Here is a 19,118-nt window from a genome sequence, read left to right as displayed (position 1 = left end):
GGCACTTGGCACGACTCTCATTTGCCTTGCAAAAAGTCGCGCAAGAGACACTCGCCCAAAAAAAGGGGGAGGGAAAATTGGAATTGAACTGTCAGCTGCAGTCTCGGGCGCAAGGCAGGAATGGAAATTGATATTGAATTATATTTTCACTTTATGCTAAAGATTCATCAGATGACACCAACAGCGAGACAGTGACACAGCGACACAGTGGAGATAAAATTTAATTAAAATATGTGTGTATTTAGCCAAACAAGAGATCAGAGAATTTCTGGGAATATATTCTATTGATTGGCTCTCCGTGTTTCCTTTTGCTATAAATAATTCCCAAGAAAAGATCACTGAGGTTCTGTGATAGAATTTCCTGGACAAAAATGTTTTTCTTTTCTATTTATAGGTTTTCCTTTGATAGATTTTCCCTGCCATTCATTTTCATCGCTCGTTCGCTGTACCTTCCCATGCCCTACGTTTTTCATCGACTCTTATTTCATGACCAAATTAATCCATTGGCGACTGCCGCTTGATGTCATTTATCATCGCTCGAACTTTTTGACATTTATGCACTGTGACAAGCAGCAGGTCGGTCCCCGCCAGAGTGGCACAATCGCCCAGGACTCGACTTCGTCTAGGATCTGTGTCCGAGTTGCTGCTGCTGCTGCTGCTGATGCTGCTGTTGATGGTGTTTATGGGCCCTCACAAAAGTTTCCTTTTCGGACAGTTGACATATTTTCTTTTAGCTCTGCTACATGACTATTTGATATTTCCATATTTCCTTAGACACCAAAAAAAAACTGAGAAGAGAAAAGAGCAACACACCCACAGGACTTCCCCCGTATTGATAAATGATTGTGATGGATTTTTATTGCTCAGGGCTGGCCCTTCTTCTGGGCGGTGTGGAGGTGGTCGACTGCCATCGTACAGGATTTGGTCCATGGATCTAGGGGAGGGCTTGGGCTTGGGCTTGGGTTTGGGTTTGGGCCACATGTATGACACGCTGTTGGCCGCCTGCTTATCAACAGTTTAGCGGCTTGTGTGCCTGACAGGTGAATAAAAGCAGCTGTCAACACTTTTTTATCCCTGTCTGTGTTGTCCCGTAGCTGTAGTCCTCTCTCTGTGTGTGTGTGTGTGTGTGTGTGTGTGTGTTCGTGGATTGTTGGTAACTGAAAGTCCATTAATATTGATATAGAATGTATTGATTTTCCCTTTTTGTTTTCCTTCCTTTTCAGCCAGCAACTGAGTAGGGAAATGATTGAGGCAGGACATCATGCCTGACTCATGTGTGTGTCTGTGGATCAGAAGATTAATGTTTCTGCTTGTCTGTTCTGGGGGGGGATTTTCCAACCCAATTCCTGAATAAGTTGTCTGAGAATATCTCTTGAATCGAATCCTGGATATACCACAAATGCTGACAATTAGCTTTTGGCAATTTTCTGGTCAGAGACAGAGAGGAAAAGCACTTGGGCATTGATTTGCCTTTTTGGTAAGCTTATTAAATATAAATTGCTTGGCCATCCATCAAATGTACAGACAGACAGACTGAAAGACAGGAGGAGAAGGAGTAAAAGGGAGTCCAAGAAAGAGCAAACGAGCCAAAGAAGCAAAAGGAAAGACACACGGGCATTGATGGAGAAATTGGCTAAGTCCGAATGCATTTTACGGTCACAAAATCAATTCAATGGCTCCATTTAAGGCATTTGGGGCGTGGCCACTGCACTTTACACTCCACCATCCATTCCTTCTGCTTTTCAGCGCCATACAAAATTTTATGTATAATTTATTGATACACTCAGCTGGCAATAAAAATTGATGGCAGAAACACATTTGCACACGCAACGACGGAACGGCAGAACGGCAGAAGGAGGATTGGGCTTCGCGGGGAGTTGGCCATAATTTTTCATTTCATTGTTTTTGGAAGGGGGGAGGGGACAACAGTCGTGGGAAAATTTGCGGCGGCGGATAAACCAAAACAAAAAGCAGCCCAAAAGTAGCAAATGGCAATAACCAGCAGAATAAAAGAAGAAAAGCGAAGAAAAATTCCAGAAAATCCCTGACGGAAAGGGAAGCGAATTTTTGTGATATTTATTTGCAGACAGAAAAAAAGAGCACTACGGAAAAGCGACAAAAAAGAAGAGCAGTTCAGAAGAATGAGAAAAAAGAGCACTACGGAGGAGAGAAAAAAGAAGGACCAAAATTACTTCGGAGGAGCAGAAAAAAAATATGTGGTACAACTGAGAAGAAGAGAACTGCAATAAAATCAAGCAGACAAAACAGACGGAAATGAAAGCACAAAAATAATGTCCCCGGCAGGAAAATGGGCGAACAAAAAAGGAAAGTGAAAAGTTCTCGCCCGAAGAGAAAACTAAAACCAGAAACCAAAGGCACAGCGCACAACGCACAACACTGTTGATTTTATTTTTATTGCCATAATTTATATATGCGCACAGATCCGTTCCGTTAAGAAGAGCAGAGCGTGGAAAGTGGAAAAAAGTGGGGCATATACGTACATTAAGCCACAAGCTAAGGATAGGGGCCATGGATTTATACCACACTTTAAGGCAAATGAACATCCAACTTCTCTCCTTTTTTTTTTGTGCAGCTGCAAATCATTTTTAAATGCTAACAAATTTCCAGCAAAAGTTATGAAAAGTGTGGAGAAAAAAGGCAAAGCAAAGCACAGCAAAATGGAAAATAAATCAATCTTACACTCAAAAGTCGGTCGCAAAGAGAGGGGGAGAGGGAGAAAGACAGAGTTAGAGAGAGGGAAATTCAATAAAGTTTAAGAATGCTGAGAATATTATAGCATACCTATGGGCGCTAACTGCAGGCTGCAGGCTGCAGCTACAGCTGCTCTGTCTGTGTGTGTGTGTGTGTGTGTGGCCAAGTTCTTTCTATACTATACAAATAGCCAAGTTGTACTGAGAATTTTACAGAATTTTTAATGGCTTCCCCTCAAGCATACCCAACACCCTTGCCCCTTCCCCATCCCTTCTTTTATTCTCATTTCCCCCCTTAAAGTTTTCACTTTCTTACTCCAGTTTTCAGCGCTGCCTTCGCCTTTGCCTTGGCTTCCACTCGCACATTGTGCCGTGCCGTTCTGTGGCATTGCCTGATCATTTACAATTCCACATTTTGCAGCACTCTGTGAATTATGCTTTCCATGTTTGGCTTTTACCCAGTTTTTCTTATTTTTCTTGGTGGTTTCTACTTAGGTTTCCGCTCCGCTAGCACGGCGGTGCCCCCATTTGGGGCGACAGCCGTAAGTAAGCTAATAGCTTCTTATGACAGCAATGAGGGAAAATCATGCGAAAATTCAATTTTATGTCTTACTTCCAGGGAAATGACTGAGCAGATGAATGGGCGGGCTGCCACACGAAATGCCATTGAATGAAAGGATGGCCATGGTCTAAGACAAAACCGATGTGCTTCACTTAATTGATTCTGTATCGAAAAATAGTATCTGCATTTAATTAAATCCCAATAGTGGATGAAATTCTGCTTTAAATTCTGTCTGCCACCACAAAGGATTCAATTTGTATGAAAATGCCAGCATAAATAGTATTTATTTTTTGTTTCTTCACTTCAGTGTGCATGTCCTTCAGAGATATGTGGATGTCAGAGACACGAGTGTGTGCTTACCGATCAACGACAGCCACAGGGACACAGAGACAGGGAGACTGCATAAAAATTGGAAATTGTAAGCTTTTGGGGCAGACCATTGCCATACATTTAATAAAACTCTTTCAGGTGGGCATCAGCCATCCATTCCCAACGGGCAAGTGTGTGGAATTGTTTTGACATCAAGTGCCGCAGAACTTCCAACAATTGCAACAAATTAAAGGACAGGGGAAATTGAATCTCCACCATTGTCCTGTTGTCCGCGTGTGTTAACAAAACCACTTTATGCAGTTCATTGAAATCATTTTCCTCACCCTTTATTTTCACAGTTTTTTCTGCTGCTCCTTCAGAGCAATTACCAGGACGTGGACACACGCACACAGACACAAACGCACACACAGATCATAATTGTTGTCGCTGGCAGTTGTAAATTTGTAAATTGCTTCACAGAAGAAGGAGGAGGATGAGGAACAGGAGGATGAGGATGAGGATGAGTAGGCGAAGGCCTCTGAGGTAGATATATCCAGGGGCATGGGGTGGCAACATCTGTTCCAGCCAGGCACTCATTCATTTTTAATGTATGCAACTGCAATTGAGCCCCCAAGCTGAAGAGCAAATGTCGCGCTACTTTTCCATGCCACACAGCACCACCCATCACCCACTTATCGTACGGCATTGGCGGCATTGGTGGCATTGGCGGATGCGGCTGCTACTGCTTCAGCCTTTGATATTGCTTGCACAAGCGGATATTGAGATATTGAGCCATTGAGTCGCTAATTGGCGATGGCTTCCCTGGGGGCATTGATGTACGCATTTCTTTCAATTTTAGTCTTAAATTTCAGAGAAAACTCACCAATTGTCATGCAGAGTATCCCGCCAAGGAGCAGCTGCGTCAACTGTGGCCCATGGACGGACCAGGGCCCCGTTTCGAGGGTATGCATTTTGCTGCGACTTCGACGATTCCTCCAGAGGCGCATGCCGTTCAGCGGCAGAGTCAACACACTCGTATGGGGGGAGTAGTCTCCTGGGGACGGGGGCAAAAATGTTCACTTACGCGGAAATAATGCACAGCTCGGCACTTTCACAGGCGGATGGCGGCGGATGTGGTTGTTGGTGGAGAGCAGAAGGCGGCCCGGGCCGCACCAGAGATATGTGAAGGCATTTAACACCTCCGCCCGCGAGATGCGGAGTATATATACTGCTGAAACAGCGGAACAGCGCCTGACAACGCGGCGTATACGCAACGGGCATAAACAGCAGAGATTTCACTCGAGAATTTCGCCAACGTTCACAAATTTCACCTTCGACTGAGCTCCGCTGACAGTTTGTCAAATAATAGTTTCGTTCTCGTGCTCTTTTCTTCGTTTTATTTTAATATATATTTTTTGATATTTGCGGACGGTTTAGCCTGGGTTTTCCCTGTTGTTTTATGGGCAATTTTATGGCGCTAGTTTTTATTTAATATTTCTTTTCGTTGTTCATTTCGACAGGCAGTTTGCATCTAATGTGATTTCTCCTCTTTGGGCCATAAATAAACGCTGGCTCTTGGCCATGTTTTGGGGCTGCTCCGCCGCCACGAAAAGCAACATCTGTCTCTTCTCTAGGTTTCGGGGTTTATCTGGAATGAAACAAAAGGCAATCGAGGGTTTTTAATGTGTCTGTTAATAGAGAATCGATTTATTTTCGTCGATTGCTAAATGCCAAGTGATTTACTATTCCAATCTCTCCTTACTCTTTGTGTGTGTGCATGGAGAGAGAGAAAGGGCCCTCCAGCACACACATGTGCATTGTTATTGTAGATAATTGCTTTTGGCCGGGTTCGAAATTCGTGTTTAGTTTTGCGCTCAATTAATTATCTCAAGTTTCGCCATTTGCCGGCTTAGTTGGCCGGGAATCGGCATTGGCCCCAGGGTCGAATGGTCCTGCAATTTGTATTCAATGCGGCAAATTACTCCTTCTACCGACACCCCCGTGAAACATCTCCAATACTTGTCAATTAATTAGGCAAAACGCCACCCCAGTGGCACAGGACACAGATTTCAATTAGTACTCTCTTGAGTGTTTGGAACAAGGCTTTAAAAGGGTTCTCCTCCCCCACTTTAATAAGTTTTCCCTGCACCTTTCTAGACATATTTTAGCTTTAGTCTTCGAACCCAATTCAATAGCTATTTTAACTTTAAATTGGTCGCGATCTTCTCTTGAAGAACTTTCCCCCTCTATGCATATTTCACTTCTGATTTACTTGGGTAATTTTTCATAGAATTTTTTGTCCGTGTCGGCAGCAGCTGGCGCCGCCAAAGTGGCACACGACTGACGCTCTCTCTTTCGCCCAAAAGAGGGGAGCAGAAAAGCAGAAAAAAAGACAAACACAAATTTATCTTCATAATTTTCCACACGTTACTGGCAACTCATCTGCATAAGCACGCACACTCACATGTGTGTGTGTGTGTGTGTATGTATGGCGCATGCAACGCTGCAAAACTGTCACCGAAAGTGAAAGGCGGAGGCAGTAATGCCTGAAAGTACACTCCGGGCCCCCTACCGAATGTAGGCCACTGGCAGCACTGGCAGAATGTTGACTTTAACGTGGCCCTCGCTTTTCGAAAATTTATGCAGCTGACGGGCTACTCACAACGAGAAAGATAGAGAGAGACAGAGGGAGAGGGAGAGGAAAAAGAGGCAGGCAGCATCCAAACTGGCAGCCGTTTTAAAGGCTTAGAGCAGCAGCAGGCTGCATCTTGTTGAAGGGTCCGGATCCGACTGGTGTGCTTTCACAATATTTTTTTTGGTTTGCTGTAAGCCTCGGGCGTTGAAAGATTTATGCCAGTAGAACCTCCAAAAAAGAGAACCCAGAAGAATGGAGGGGTCCCTTCGGGGCCTTGCAATTAAAAAGTTTGTCTAAACAATTCTCTAATTAAATATTATTCGTCTGGAATTGCTGTTTGAAAACACACAGTTTTCCTTTCGCTTCGGTTTTGTTCTGCTTTCATGTGAATATTAATGACTTGACATTTTAGAGGGAGGTAAAACTTTCAATGGGGGGTTGGGCAGGAACTTGCCCACAAATGTTGCTCAATTTTCGGTTGGTGCTGCCATTAAAAGCAGGCTCTCCTCAACCCTTTAATGGCTTAATGACGAAACCACCAAGTACATAGTTGAGCGACCAAATTGAGCAGCACTCACTTATTCCAGGCGACTGGAGCTGGAGTCGACTACTTTACAGAGAGACAGAGACAGAGATGCAGAGAGTGAGAGAGAGAGAGAGAGAGAGAGAGTTGAAGAGGTGTTGTAGCATCCCATAGTAATGTAAATTAAATGGCATTTGAATATTTATTTGGTACAAGCCAGCAGGAGTTTATTTGTCATCTCATTACCCATTGATCGGGTGCTCCTACAGCATTCAATTATTGTAATTGCCTGGAGGGGGATTTAATTTCATTTCATTTTACTTTGTAAAAGTAAAAAACTCAGTTCCCCTCAATTCAATTTCGAGACTAGACTGATACTTATTCAAAGTAGTTTACACCATTTACTAGAGGACTAACTATGTATGAAAACTAAATTTGCTACAGCTTGTGGCACTACATCATTCTTTCCGCTGTTTCCCAGCTAGTCAGCCCAGCCCAGCCAGCCAGCCTTAGTCAGCCATCCATCCATCCTGGGGGTCTCGGGGGAAATTTATCTAAATGTTGTTTCAAAACTTCAACTTGTGCGCCGCTCCCCACTGCCTTTGTCTCTGCCTCATGGCGCTGTTTAGTTCCCTTTCTCTGTCTCTGGCTGTGGATTTTTTTCGCACTCTCTCTGAATCAGTTTTTGGTCCTGGGTACCGGGAATTGGCCTCTCCTCGAAGTTGACACAACTAAAGACATTACACAACAGATTACGTATACGTATACGTATACGCTATACGCTGTACGAGAAGGGGTGGACTCAAGGCAGAGGCTGAGGAGCAGAGAGAATTTTCCCATTAAAGTGTGCTGCTGCTGCTGTACAACAAATTTTTATGGTATTGCCTAGATGGTGTGTGCGTGTGCGGGGCATACCCATTCCCTCTAGTCGCCTCTTTTCGAGCCCTGAATTAATGTCTGTTGCCCCCAGCAGGCGGCGGCGGCAGCCCCTTTCATTTGCTGAAGTCCTGGCCCCCGAGATGTTTATCTTAACATCTATAAAAACATCTACTACATCTGGATGTATGTGTGTGTGAGCCATGTTCATGCGATGTCCATGCCCCTGGCACGTGCAGCTCTCATCATGATGTAGTCTAGTCAAAATAGTCTTCCCACCCCCGCTCCACCCTTCGTCATCACTCCGTCACTCCGATTTCTGGTAGTTTCTCAGTCTGTCAGCGGGCTCCGTGTGGAGTGGCGTTGAGTGGAGGCTTCACTGTTGCTTTTAAAAGCTTAAGCTGGAGCTGGAGCACACAAAAACACTTTCCCCACATTCTTAATGAATGCTTCTGCCGCTGATGCCACAAGATTCTGCCCGCCCCAAAATGTATGCTACACTTCTGTGTTTAAGCTGTGGAAATGTATTTCTTCAGTTGGTAGATTGATTCCTGGGCATAACTATTGCTCAACTAAGTTATATATTTCCCATTGAAAATGTATAACCAATCTTGGAGAGCAGAAAAGCAAATCAGAGCTCTTCATTTCTTCGGTTTATAGCTTTTTTACACCCACATAGAACGTACTCTGTCTTTGGCCATCGAAAGTAATTTTGTTTTGCTTTGTTTTGAAGCCAAAAATAATATCTGCAGGGTCGGTCACTCGAGCACATAGATGGCCAAGGGGATACCCAAGTGGAAACGGAAACTATTACACCGGGCAGCAGCCGAAAAAAGTCTATAAAAGCAAATGTTGCCTCCTCCAACGCCTTGGCGGGCCCCTCGGACTAGGCCACAGGGCCCCAGCACGGCTGGCCCACAACAAATAGCGGAAAATAAAGTCGGCCATAAAAATCACAGGTTTATATACCATTTTCTGTAGCACGAACGGCCGGACAGTTGCTGCTGCAGCAGCAACAGCAGCAGTTTTCGTTCCACATCAGAGTTCAAAAATTGTTGTTGGGAAGCACTTTAAACAGCAATTGAGTGGCGGCCCCATGCCCGGATACCCGAAAAGGAAAGCAGTGAAAAACTTGCCAAAATTTGTGAGAGAAAGCACACGATTACGTCAGCATCAGACGTTTGGCAGCGTGTCACTTGCCAGCAGTAGCGCGCACAATGGCAAGTTAATCGGGAAAAGTGGAAAAGACAGTTCAATGTTTAATCTTCAATTGAAAACTTTCGACATTGCGCTCCACAACGATTAAGTGAGCTCCCAAAACGATCAACTGGAACCAAAACAAACTTATAAATAAACCCAAATTACTCGTAGATGTGAAGGATATTTGGTGAATATTTCCTGGAAATTGGTGGCTTTCTTGGCGGCCCACAGTGCCAGGCGCGTGGCTCCTTTGATGGCACATCATAAATAAGAAGACACTCTCCCTTGGCCCACACACGAGGCTGCCATAAACTTTGATCTGTTAATAAATTGCATACACTTAATCATCTCTCAGGTAGCTACCAAAAGTTTTGCCCAGCCAATTTATATACAGGGGGTATATCTGTATAAGTTTCCCAGAAATATTCTCAGTCATTTATTCATATGCCAATCTGTGCAAAACTTAAGCAAACTGAGTTCGGAGCTAAGAAATATTACTGGGAGGCTGACTAAAAATTTAATTTATGGCTCAGGCTGACAGATTACTCATACGCATCGTGTGTGCGTTTGAGTATCCCCACCCCTAGCACTTTGAGTGCATTATGGCAAGTGAATCCACACTTGTTTTTGGGGCCAACCATCCTGCCATGCCGCCGAAGGCCCCAATGCAATTAACACATACACCCAAGCCACTTAGCGAGAAAGCGAGGCTCTCATGAGAGTGTGAGAGAGGTAATCGCTGCAGCGCACTGTGGGTAAAATTTTGCCCCAAATTGGAGATCCACTTAAATGCAACATCAGCCCGACCATCGCCATCGGATGGGTGGTTGGGTCTGCGTCAAAGTAAACCCACCAGCAAATTAGGTAAACTAATCAATGCAAGTGCATTTGTTCTCTTCTCTGTGTGTGTCGTGTGTGGCGTGTGTGTAGGATGTCGGGGAGGATTTTCCAGGTGGTTCGATGTCAATTTTTGCTACACTTTGCACATTACTTTGCTCATTTCTCTCTTGCTCTCTGTCTGTATGTGTGTGTGTGTGTGTGTGTGTGTGTGTGTTGCATGCAGCTTAAGCTTTATTTGCTTGTGTGGGCCACCGCATGAAACAAAGGCAAATATAGATCAACAATGCACACTGTGTGCTGATGCTGCAAATTTTCGCATTAATAAATCTTTTGTTTGGCTAATAAATTTCTAAACAGCACACGTTTCAACCATTTTCTTCCGGCTCAGCTTTCTCCCTTTTCCTCACTTGTTTAATTTATGTGTGTTTGTGTTTGCCAGGCTCTCGACCATAGATTCATCCGTTCATTTCCAGCTGCCAGTCGTCGGTGGGAGTCTTGTGTGTGGCTCCAATTTAAGTTCAAGGTTTAACCATAGTGATTAGGGTGCGGTGTAATCTAATCAAGCAAATTCCATGGGGCTATTCCCCTTGGTTTTCCTCTAATTGACTAAGAAGAGCAACAGGAAATTTACATAAAGATCTGTAGGGAAAAACACAGCTCGTAGCACAGAGCTCGTAGCACAGAGCTCGTATCGATGTGGCGGCGGACAGAAGTTCAATCATGTAAATGAGTATGTCAAACAGGTTAGAATCCCACGAAGGAGTACTTGGCTGTCAGGCTTTGGTGTGCCCTTGACCTCACATGGAGGACATGTGTCAACCTGTGGACGCCTTTTTCGGGGGGTCGGTGGGTCGCATATGCCATATAAAATATTTAATAAGCTTCGACCTTTCCTAATGACACACTTACACATATATACGACGGTATATATAGAGATTTGTGTGTGTGTATGTGCGTGTGTGCCTTGTCGATCTCAATTTTGTGCGTTAGAGGCCCAACAAGCAAATCAATTGGCCAGCCAGCAGCCAAGGGCACAAACCAAATCCCAATCGAAATTCATGTCAATTTTTGGGGGTTGAGCGCTTGTGTGTGTGTGTATACATGTATCTATGTGCGTCATATATATTTTTGAATATTTTATGACAAAACCAAACTCGTTGTCAATGCTGTTTAGGCCTTTTGTCAGAAACCCTCGACGTACCTTCTCTACAGGCCCTTTTTCCTTCCGTTTTTTGTAGAAAATAAAAGTTTAGCTTTTCACACGTGCCACACACCACACACCACACACCACACCCTGCCCCTTGCCTTTTCGTGCCACACAAGCTGTCAACTCTTTACACAAATTATTAAAACATTTTCCCACGAGTGTCAACACTTTCGCCGCTTCGTCAGCTGGTCCGCCAGGGACCATGCCCCTGCCGCATAGACACGAGACGTAGGGGCACAAACCACAATGAGAGCTCTTTAATATTTAAGGAAACTTGAAAAATGCAAAAGACAAAGGGATAAGCAGCAGCAACAGGAAAGAGGAGCAGCAGCAGCAGCAGCAGTGACAGCAATGGCAGCAGGGGCAGTGGCAGTGGCAGCAACAACGGCAGGGTCTTCCACACAAAAGTTCAACCGTTTCGCGGTTAAGTGTGACAATATTTTTTGTTCCCCAAGTGTCAAAGGGGCGACAAGGGGCTTCCCAGGGTGGTTAAATCTTTTCTGTCGATGGGTTAGCGACAGTGTAATGGAGCCAGGGCGGAGGATTAAGGATGGGGTGGGGTGGCTGGGGGCCCATAATAAAAGTTAAAGACTGCCAAAAGCAGGCCGGAAGGTCGCTCAACTGTGTGGTGTGTGGGTGGCCATGTGTATGGATGCCTCTTTCTTCGCCAGTACATGCTCTTCTGTGTGAGAGTGGCACTCTCTTTCTGTGTGCTTGTGTGTGTGTAAGTATGTCTGTGTATTTAGGTCGCTCCTGGGGGCAGACAGCTTCATTAAGATAAACCAATAGCTGCTAAATTGTTAACATTAGGCATACATAATGAATTACACAGCCAGCGAGCAGGGCCTAGCTTTCTCTCTCCCTCTCTCTTTTGGCCTGCAAAATTTAAGTTGCTTACAGCCAGAAGATTTAGTAATTCAGCCAGGGTCCTGTGCCCCGGGATCCTGTGTCCCAGCCCCAGCCCTTAGACCTGGTTATCTATGTGCTCGGGGGCGGCCTTCCTTTTTCTGGGAATGGAGCGCTGCTCTGGCTCCACTGTTTAGTCATTCGTTTCGCTTGTTAACAGGAGACACAGCAGACAGGAGGCATTCCCCCACTTGCCGCACCACCACAAACCTTTTTGGGTGGCTCTCATGACTGGCATATCCTCTGGCAGGCAGGCTGCTCCTTTTCGCTCCTTTTGCTTCAGGTATTCATAATTTAATACCAACTCGGCGTCATTTCGCATCGTTTAGCTCAATTTTCAAAGCACTTGCACAAACAGCCGTTTAATGAATTTGACTCGATTTGGGCACATCTTTAAATGAAAGTTCAGAGCCGTGGAAATTCTAGACGATAGCCTCCCGCTCTCGTACACATTTCTGGTTTCATCAGCGTTTCTTACAGGGGGGCAGGGTAATCGTTTCCTGTTGTGTCTTGTCGCATGTTCATTTGCAGTTTTCGACTGGGGCTGCTGCCTTCAACTTTTGCCACCGTGTGGCCTCCAGAGGTCATGTTTTGCCCCACTCTGCCACTCTCCGTCTTCTCGCTTTCACTTTGTTCATCGCTTAGACGATTTCTGGGCTCTGGCCTTCGCCACTCGCCTGCTCCTCCCTTCTGCTAGTTCCGTTTCTCCGGCTCTGGTTCTCTGGTTTTGTGTTCTGTTTTGTTGCCTGACTTTTTACATAATTTTGTCGCTTGGCTGGCTTTGTCCTGTGTCTCTGCTGCGGGCCCCTCCAGGCTACAGGCTACATACAGCTACTGCTGTCATCCTGTTTGTGTTATCCTGTATGTGTTATTGGCATTGTTGTTGGCGGCATTCTGTGACATTCGTTGTGGCCATTTTAGCTTGTAATTCACTTAAAACCGCACACAATGACAAAATGTAGAAGCAGGACTCCCCATCCTCTGTTCTCGCTACAAAAACAGAAGCTTTAAATTATGTTATTAAATTTGTTTGCCAAGGAATTTGTTGACCCTCGACAGCACAGGGAAAGCGAACCCTCCACCGCCTCTGCTCTAAACTTTGATAAAGTTTCGGCTTTGGCTTCTCTGTCAGGCACTTGACACAAATCTAAGGCCTGCCTGTCCCCTGCATAGTTGTGTCCCATTTTAATTAAAGGCAGACCTCCCCCATCCTAGGGCTTAAGGACGCTTCTGCCTAATCGAATTGTTAAGTCAGAGAGAGAGAGGCAGAGAAAGGGAGAAAGGGAGAGTGCTACACACGCTCCTCATCGGCTTGGAGGCGATGATTTCGCTTGATTGCTTCGATTGTTTGCCATTTAGTTGCCTTCCGCGAGCGCACACTAAGTGCTTTCTTGACTTCTTTGGCAATGGAATTGAAAAATAACACGCAAATTTCAGCTTTGAGCTCAGTTCAACTTTAATTGGAGGAGCGGCAGGCCCTGCCCAGGCGCTGGCCTATTCTGTCTTGTCCTGTCCTGCCCTGTTCTGACATGAAAGCTTCACATTATTTAATAAAAAACTTGCTCCTCTCTGGCGCACGGCGCAACGTTACGCGAACAATGTAGAGAATGGTAGAGAAACGAGGCTCAGGGCGCTATTAAATATTGACGCGCCCGCACAAAGGCGGCTAAATGCCACAAAAGAACTCATAATGGCGACTTTGTTGCCACTCTAATGCCATTTTATGTGCTTTATTAAGGCCAAGAAGCGTCGTCGTCGTCGTCGGCGTCAACCTCGGCCTCGAGCGTTGTCCAAGACGGCAGTATGACGGCCCTAGAGGCATTCACTCGAGATACGTATAGTATTTATATATATAGTAACATCAAACGGAAATTTGTGTCAGGTGAAGCATTAAAATTACCAATTACCAAACAATGCAAACTCGTTATGCCACAAAGAAGGCATTAACTAGAGGACACAGGATCAAGACACGGTATGAAGCAGGACAGGACACTGCAGAAATCTCAATTAGGATTAGGAAAAATAGTTATTCCAATTATGTGGCACAATTGAGGGATTTCAGTTTAATCAAAGTTGGCGTGGCGAAGAAAATCTCAGTTGTGACACCTGAATTATCTCAAGAGATGAGGGAAAATTTCATGATTTATTGCACACGAAGAAGCAGTATATCTGCTCGGTTCAGGATAGGTGAAAAATCTCTTTTATTTAGCTATTTTTATATTTTTTCACAGATTTAACCAACGAAAGTGCCAGCATAAAAACCGAAAGCAACCCCAAAAAAGAAAACCCCACTTTATGACTCACTTTTCCTTGATTTTCCCCAGCGGAAAAACTTTATCTGTGACCCCCCAACAGCAGCAGCATCATCGTCCCCCTGTTCCAGAGATATACGCACATATAGATGCGAATATATGAACATTATGGTATGGTTCTTCGCACGGTCAATTTATTACGTTCGCGCCTCGGATGCCCCATGCATGGCTGCACATTAAAAAGCAGATTTAATTAACTTTGGCCAAACTTTTATTAATATTGAACGCGCTTTTTCCTGCTTAGCCCCTGTTATGCCCTGTTTTCTTCCTTTTTCTGACTGTCAGAAAAAAGGGCGTTAAATGCGCTAAGCAACTTTAAGCCGTAATAATAAAAAGTAGCGCAAGAGAAGAGAAAATAAATAAATAAAAGACATACCATCAGCGGACATTACGTACACAATTTACTTTATTGCATAAACTGATTATAGTTTTAATGCCCGCCCAGGACGAGACCGACACCGAGACCGAGACGAGAGTTGGAACTCATATCCCGTCGGACATTCCCAGGGAGACGTTCGACAGTCGACAGTCGACAGTCGGGAAAACTTTAATATCCTGGCGTTATTATCATTATTAAACTGTGAATGGCATAATAAACGAACAGAGTAACCGCACACACACAGCGAGGACTTCCAAGTCGAAGGAAACAGTGGGTTGAAATAGAGGATAAAACCGAAAAAAATACATCTTATTTTCTTCACTACAAAAATATATAATTAAGAATATAGCAATATTAAATATGCTATAATTGCTCAAAATATACATCTGGTAGTCCTCAATTCCCAGACTCAAAGGCTTAAAAGAGTCTTTTTTATTTGATTTTGCCATATTCTTAATTATGTATGAAAGAAAATTGAATGATTCCTTAAAAATCCTTCATGCAAAAACTTTACAGATTGAAGGACTATTAACATAGGTCAAGAAAATCCCACAAAACGCTTTGAGCTTTCATGCAGTTTCTTATGCATATGTGACCACTGTACACACAGTGCCTGCAAATGTTGTGTTTACCGACCAACTTCCGGCTTGAGTGCAACGCTCAGAAGGCAAAAGACAATACGTCCGCCCGTAATCGATGTACGTCGGGGAGTTATGAGCGCGTAATAATCTATTGAAATGCGTTTTATTGCGCATACGCCGCATGGGCTCCAGCTCTGAGGACAGGAGTCGTCCTCCTGCTGGGCTGCATTTAATGGCCGACACGAGGCACACTCCCACAAACACTTTGCCAGACAGGCAGCCCACTAAATGGTGAAATGATTTCAAGTTGTCTGTGCAGTGGAGAAGGAGAAAGTTGTCGAGCAGGAGTAAGTCGAGCACTGTTGCACGCTAATTTCCCATGGCCTGAGTGCTCTGCCAGGATTATTCGCGTCTGAGCCTCTGGCCTAGAGTGTGTGAATGGAAACTTTTTGGCCACAATTCCTTTGGCATTGATTTCATTCACTTCTGAAGCTCAGCAGCTCATTTCTCGTCGAGTCAACATGTTCGCCTGGTCACTAATTAGTCGTTAATGATGCATTTCCCCCCGCCCGACCAGATTGCATGTCTCGATTATTTCATTTCATTTTATTTCGTTTTCGTTTCGCGCACACGCAAGCACCCACTTTTCCCCAGGGTTTAATCTTGTATCTGGGAATCGAATCCAGCGAGACACGCAATATTGAAGCCCTGCAAAAAGTCAGCCGCTTTAAATCTCCTCACTCACGCCATGAGCTGTGGAATTTTCCGCTTCCGTGATTCGGTTATCCTTATTTACCTGTAAAGAGATAAAACGAGAGCGCACGTTGAGAGAGAGAAAGAGACAGTGGCAGCGGCAGAGGAAGCGGCAGAGCTGATTAAAATATTTGTGTATGTGGCATTTCAATTTGCTTTGCATATAATTATTATGGTATTACGAATACGCCCCATGTGATACAACTTTCGGGAAGCATCTCTCACTGAAAAATTAACATAAATCCAAAGAAAATATTTGCATTGCCTTACAGCCTCATGGCATTCCCGTATTTGAAGCATATTTTCATCAGCAGCACGATGCCACTTGCGGCCAATAATTTGCATTCACAAAATATGGCGCCGCCTTCTTTGAAGTGTTTTAATTTTCCAAAGCGCTTTTTGGATATACAAATGATTTGTTTGGAATTCTTGCAGCTGTTTTGTGTGTGTAAAGTGGTTAAACCTGATTAAGGAAGCGGATTTGATTGATTTCATTATGCTTTAAATATGAATTTAAATCATAAATATGTACATAGAGCGAGAGATACAGCATTGAGCAATGAATTGTGAAATATGAAAATGTGCATCGTAAATTGGTAGAATATTGTATTTTTCCCACATTATTTATGATTGCATTTCCAATTCCCCGAGTGATCCGAACAGCAAAACCATCCCAGGCCATCCCAGGCCATGAAAATTGACATCTGGACTTTGGGGGCTGTCATTAATTTGCTTCGTTAATGTGGAAGGCAAACAAAGTGGAAATTGCGTTCGCTCATTATTTTACATTGTAATTAAATTTATATCTCATGGCACCCCGCACATACAGTACATATATATATCTGATTGGCCTACCCACCCCACCCATCCGAAAATTTGTTGTTACATAATTACAAGAAATAACACCGCAGGACATTCATCGGTACAGGAGCACAAACAAAGCATTAAACTGGAAAACATAAATCAACCATTAAGCACAAAATACAAAAAAAATTAAGCTCACAAAGTCAATGGGATTTTAACTACAATCAAGATGTCGTGTTTCCCAAAGGGGGGTTCGCGTTTCGCTTTCACTAATTAATGCACAGAGTCCATTGCTAATTCATGTATTATCCCAGCCCCTCTACCCACTCCCCCACTCGAATGACAAGCACACAAAAAAGATTGTATCTGTCTGTCATTCAGTTGGAAACTTCATTCATTTAGAAGTTACAAATACACCTGTCAGTGTGTGTGAGTGGGTATCTCTGTGTGCACACACACACACGGTGGTGCGCTCTGTTCACTGAGCACCAAGCTAATTGATTACAACAAAATTTCAATTCGTGCTTAATTAAATTAAATTTTTGATTTTATCACAACGATGCCCCCGCCGGCGGCATATGGCGGACAGTGCTCCTGCCGCTCTCATGGGCGGGTTGCTGTTGTGTTCTTTAAAGCATTAATTGTATTATATTCATGGCAAGGAAAGAAAAGCCAAGAAAAAAACGCTGTAATTACCGCCCACACCTAATTAATGATAATCTTTTGTCTTAGGCCTGATTAACATTTGTGTGCGTGTGTATGTGTCTGTGTGTAGTGTAGCTTACACATTAATTAATGTTTCATAGGAGGAAAACAAAACATACAAAAAATAAAGAGAAGGGAAGGCTGGCTATGGAGGTCGAGGCTACGGATACTCTGGAATATATATCCTTTTAATTTTCCCTACACTATTTGCCCCAAAAAAAAGTTAGCTTTAAACCCACTTAGCTTCCTTTTCTTCATTACAAACATCTCCCCCTAATCACAATACCCTCTGAAGTAGGGCATACAAGGAGCAGAAACAAAACAGGTCAACTATTTAAATATTTATTTCACTCATTTGTTTTGTGGGCACACCATCCCAGGCCAGACCCCATTCTCCATTCTCCATTCTCCATTCCAAGAGTGCGTGTGCGTGGAGACAGAAATTACCTTTTGCACACAAATTGCATTTGCGTGTCAACCGCAGTGCGTCAAAAGGGGGCCCCCGACCCCCAGCATTTCCTGAGAGTGGATGGGGTGGCTATAGGCGTGGCTCTCGTATGTCGGCCCTTCGAAGCGTGCGTAAGTCGGCAACATGTAAACGCGTATTAATTAAGGCAAAACAAAGCGCCGCCGCTCAAGACGCAGACATTTGCAGACGAAGAACAAGACCTCGAAGACGATGACATGCAAAGGGAGTGGTAGAATTCATACTATAGTCGAAGGCGTGAAGGGGGGAAGGGGGCGGCGGGATGTCAAGAGCCTGTAGACTCCCACCGGCGTCAAGGCTGCTTGCCACTTGAATGTAGGAAACGGCGGGCGATGGCATGTCCTTATAGTGTGCCAGACGTGATACATTTAATTTCTTTCATTTTTTTTGCGTGCGATTCCCTTTGACTGATTCCTTTTATAAGAGAACATTTAAACATTTTAATTACATCTCTCCTTCTGCCTTTATTTAAACACGAAATATATTTGTGGGCAGAGAGCTCTTTAAGAGCGGCATCAATGCCTCTGATGCTGTCAGGGCTTTCCCGGGACTGTCAGGCCACCTGTCAACAGAGTCCAGAAATGTCAATCTCTTGCTCGAAAGAGAACTCTGTCTGGCAAGCGAAGGCAGTATGTATTTGCACATGACCGGGAGGCAGGTGAGTCTCCTTCTCATTCTCATTCTCATTCTAGGAACCAATTAAGTGAGAGAAAAATGCATTCACAGAACCCTTTAAGCACGCTCGTGCGGACGGACACCAATTTCAATTTTCGTGCCATTTCCACTCCCATTTTAATTGCAATTCGTGTTGTAATTTCGATGGCAGGCGGGCAGGCGGGCAGGCAGAGACTTGAGGCAGCCGCTGCCGCTTCATTGGTCATTATGGTCAGGCGGCCGTAAACAAATCCGTAAACAAACTGGACTGCCACCTGCCACCTGTCGACACCTTGCACACCCCTTTGTGTGTGTGTGTGTGTGTGTGTGTTTTTGTGTGTAGAAATTACAGGTTTTTAGGGCAAACCGCAGACCAGCAGGCGGCGTCGGCGGTGGTAACACGAAAAGTTACAAGTCCCAGAAAAAGGCAAGCGGAAAAGCCTCACGACAACAACAACCCCACAACAACGAAAGAGCGGAAAGGAAACAAAAGGAAAGCAAGAGGAAAACTGAGAGAAAAATTCATTCATTATCATGTCACGTCAATCGAAAAACAATCTAATGACTGCACATGATTTCTATCTCAAATAGGTTCGAGAAAAAAGGACCGCAAGCTGGTGGAAATTGCCTCCCCCCACAGCCACACAGAGACACACACATACACACACGTACAC

General features: G+C 44.3%; 1 protein-coding gene across 1 annotated transcript in view; it reads right to left on the bottom strand.

Annotated features, from left to right (window-relative positions):
* Nucleotides 1-19,118, bottom strand: part of LOC6591667 (hemicentin-2) — a 64,307-nt gene that overhangs the window by 32,566 nt on the left and 12,623 nt on the right. The window contains exon 2 of the mRNA XM_026995188.1: nucleotides 4,466-5,230. Coding sequence (XP_026850989.1) covers nucleotides 4,466-4,589 — 124 coding nt within the window. The 5' untranslated portion in view covers nucleotides 4,590-5,230. The remainder of the gene's footprint in view (nucleotides 1-4,465; nucleotides 5,231-19,118) is intronic.

Source organism: Drosophila persimilis, unplaced genomic scaffold (genome assembly GCF_003286085.1).
Source record: "Drosophila persimilis strain 14011-0111.01,24,50 unplaced genomic scaffold, DperRS2 tig00000000-arrow-pilon, whole genome shotgun sequence".
Taxonomy (NCBI): domain Eukaryota; kingdom Metazoa; phylum Arthropoda; class Insecta; order Diptera; family Drosophilidae; genus Drosophila; species Drosophila persimilis.
This window is presented reverse-complemented; position numbering and strand designations above follow the sequence as displayed.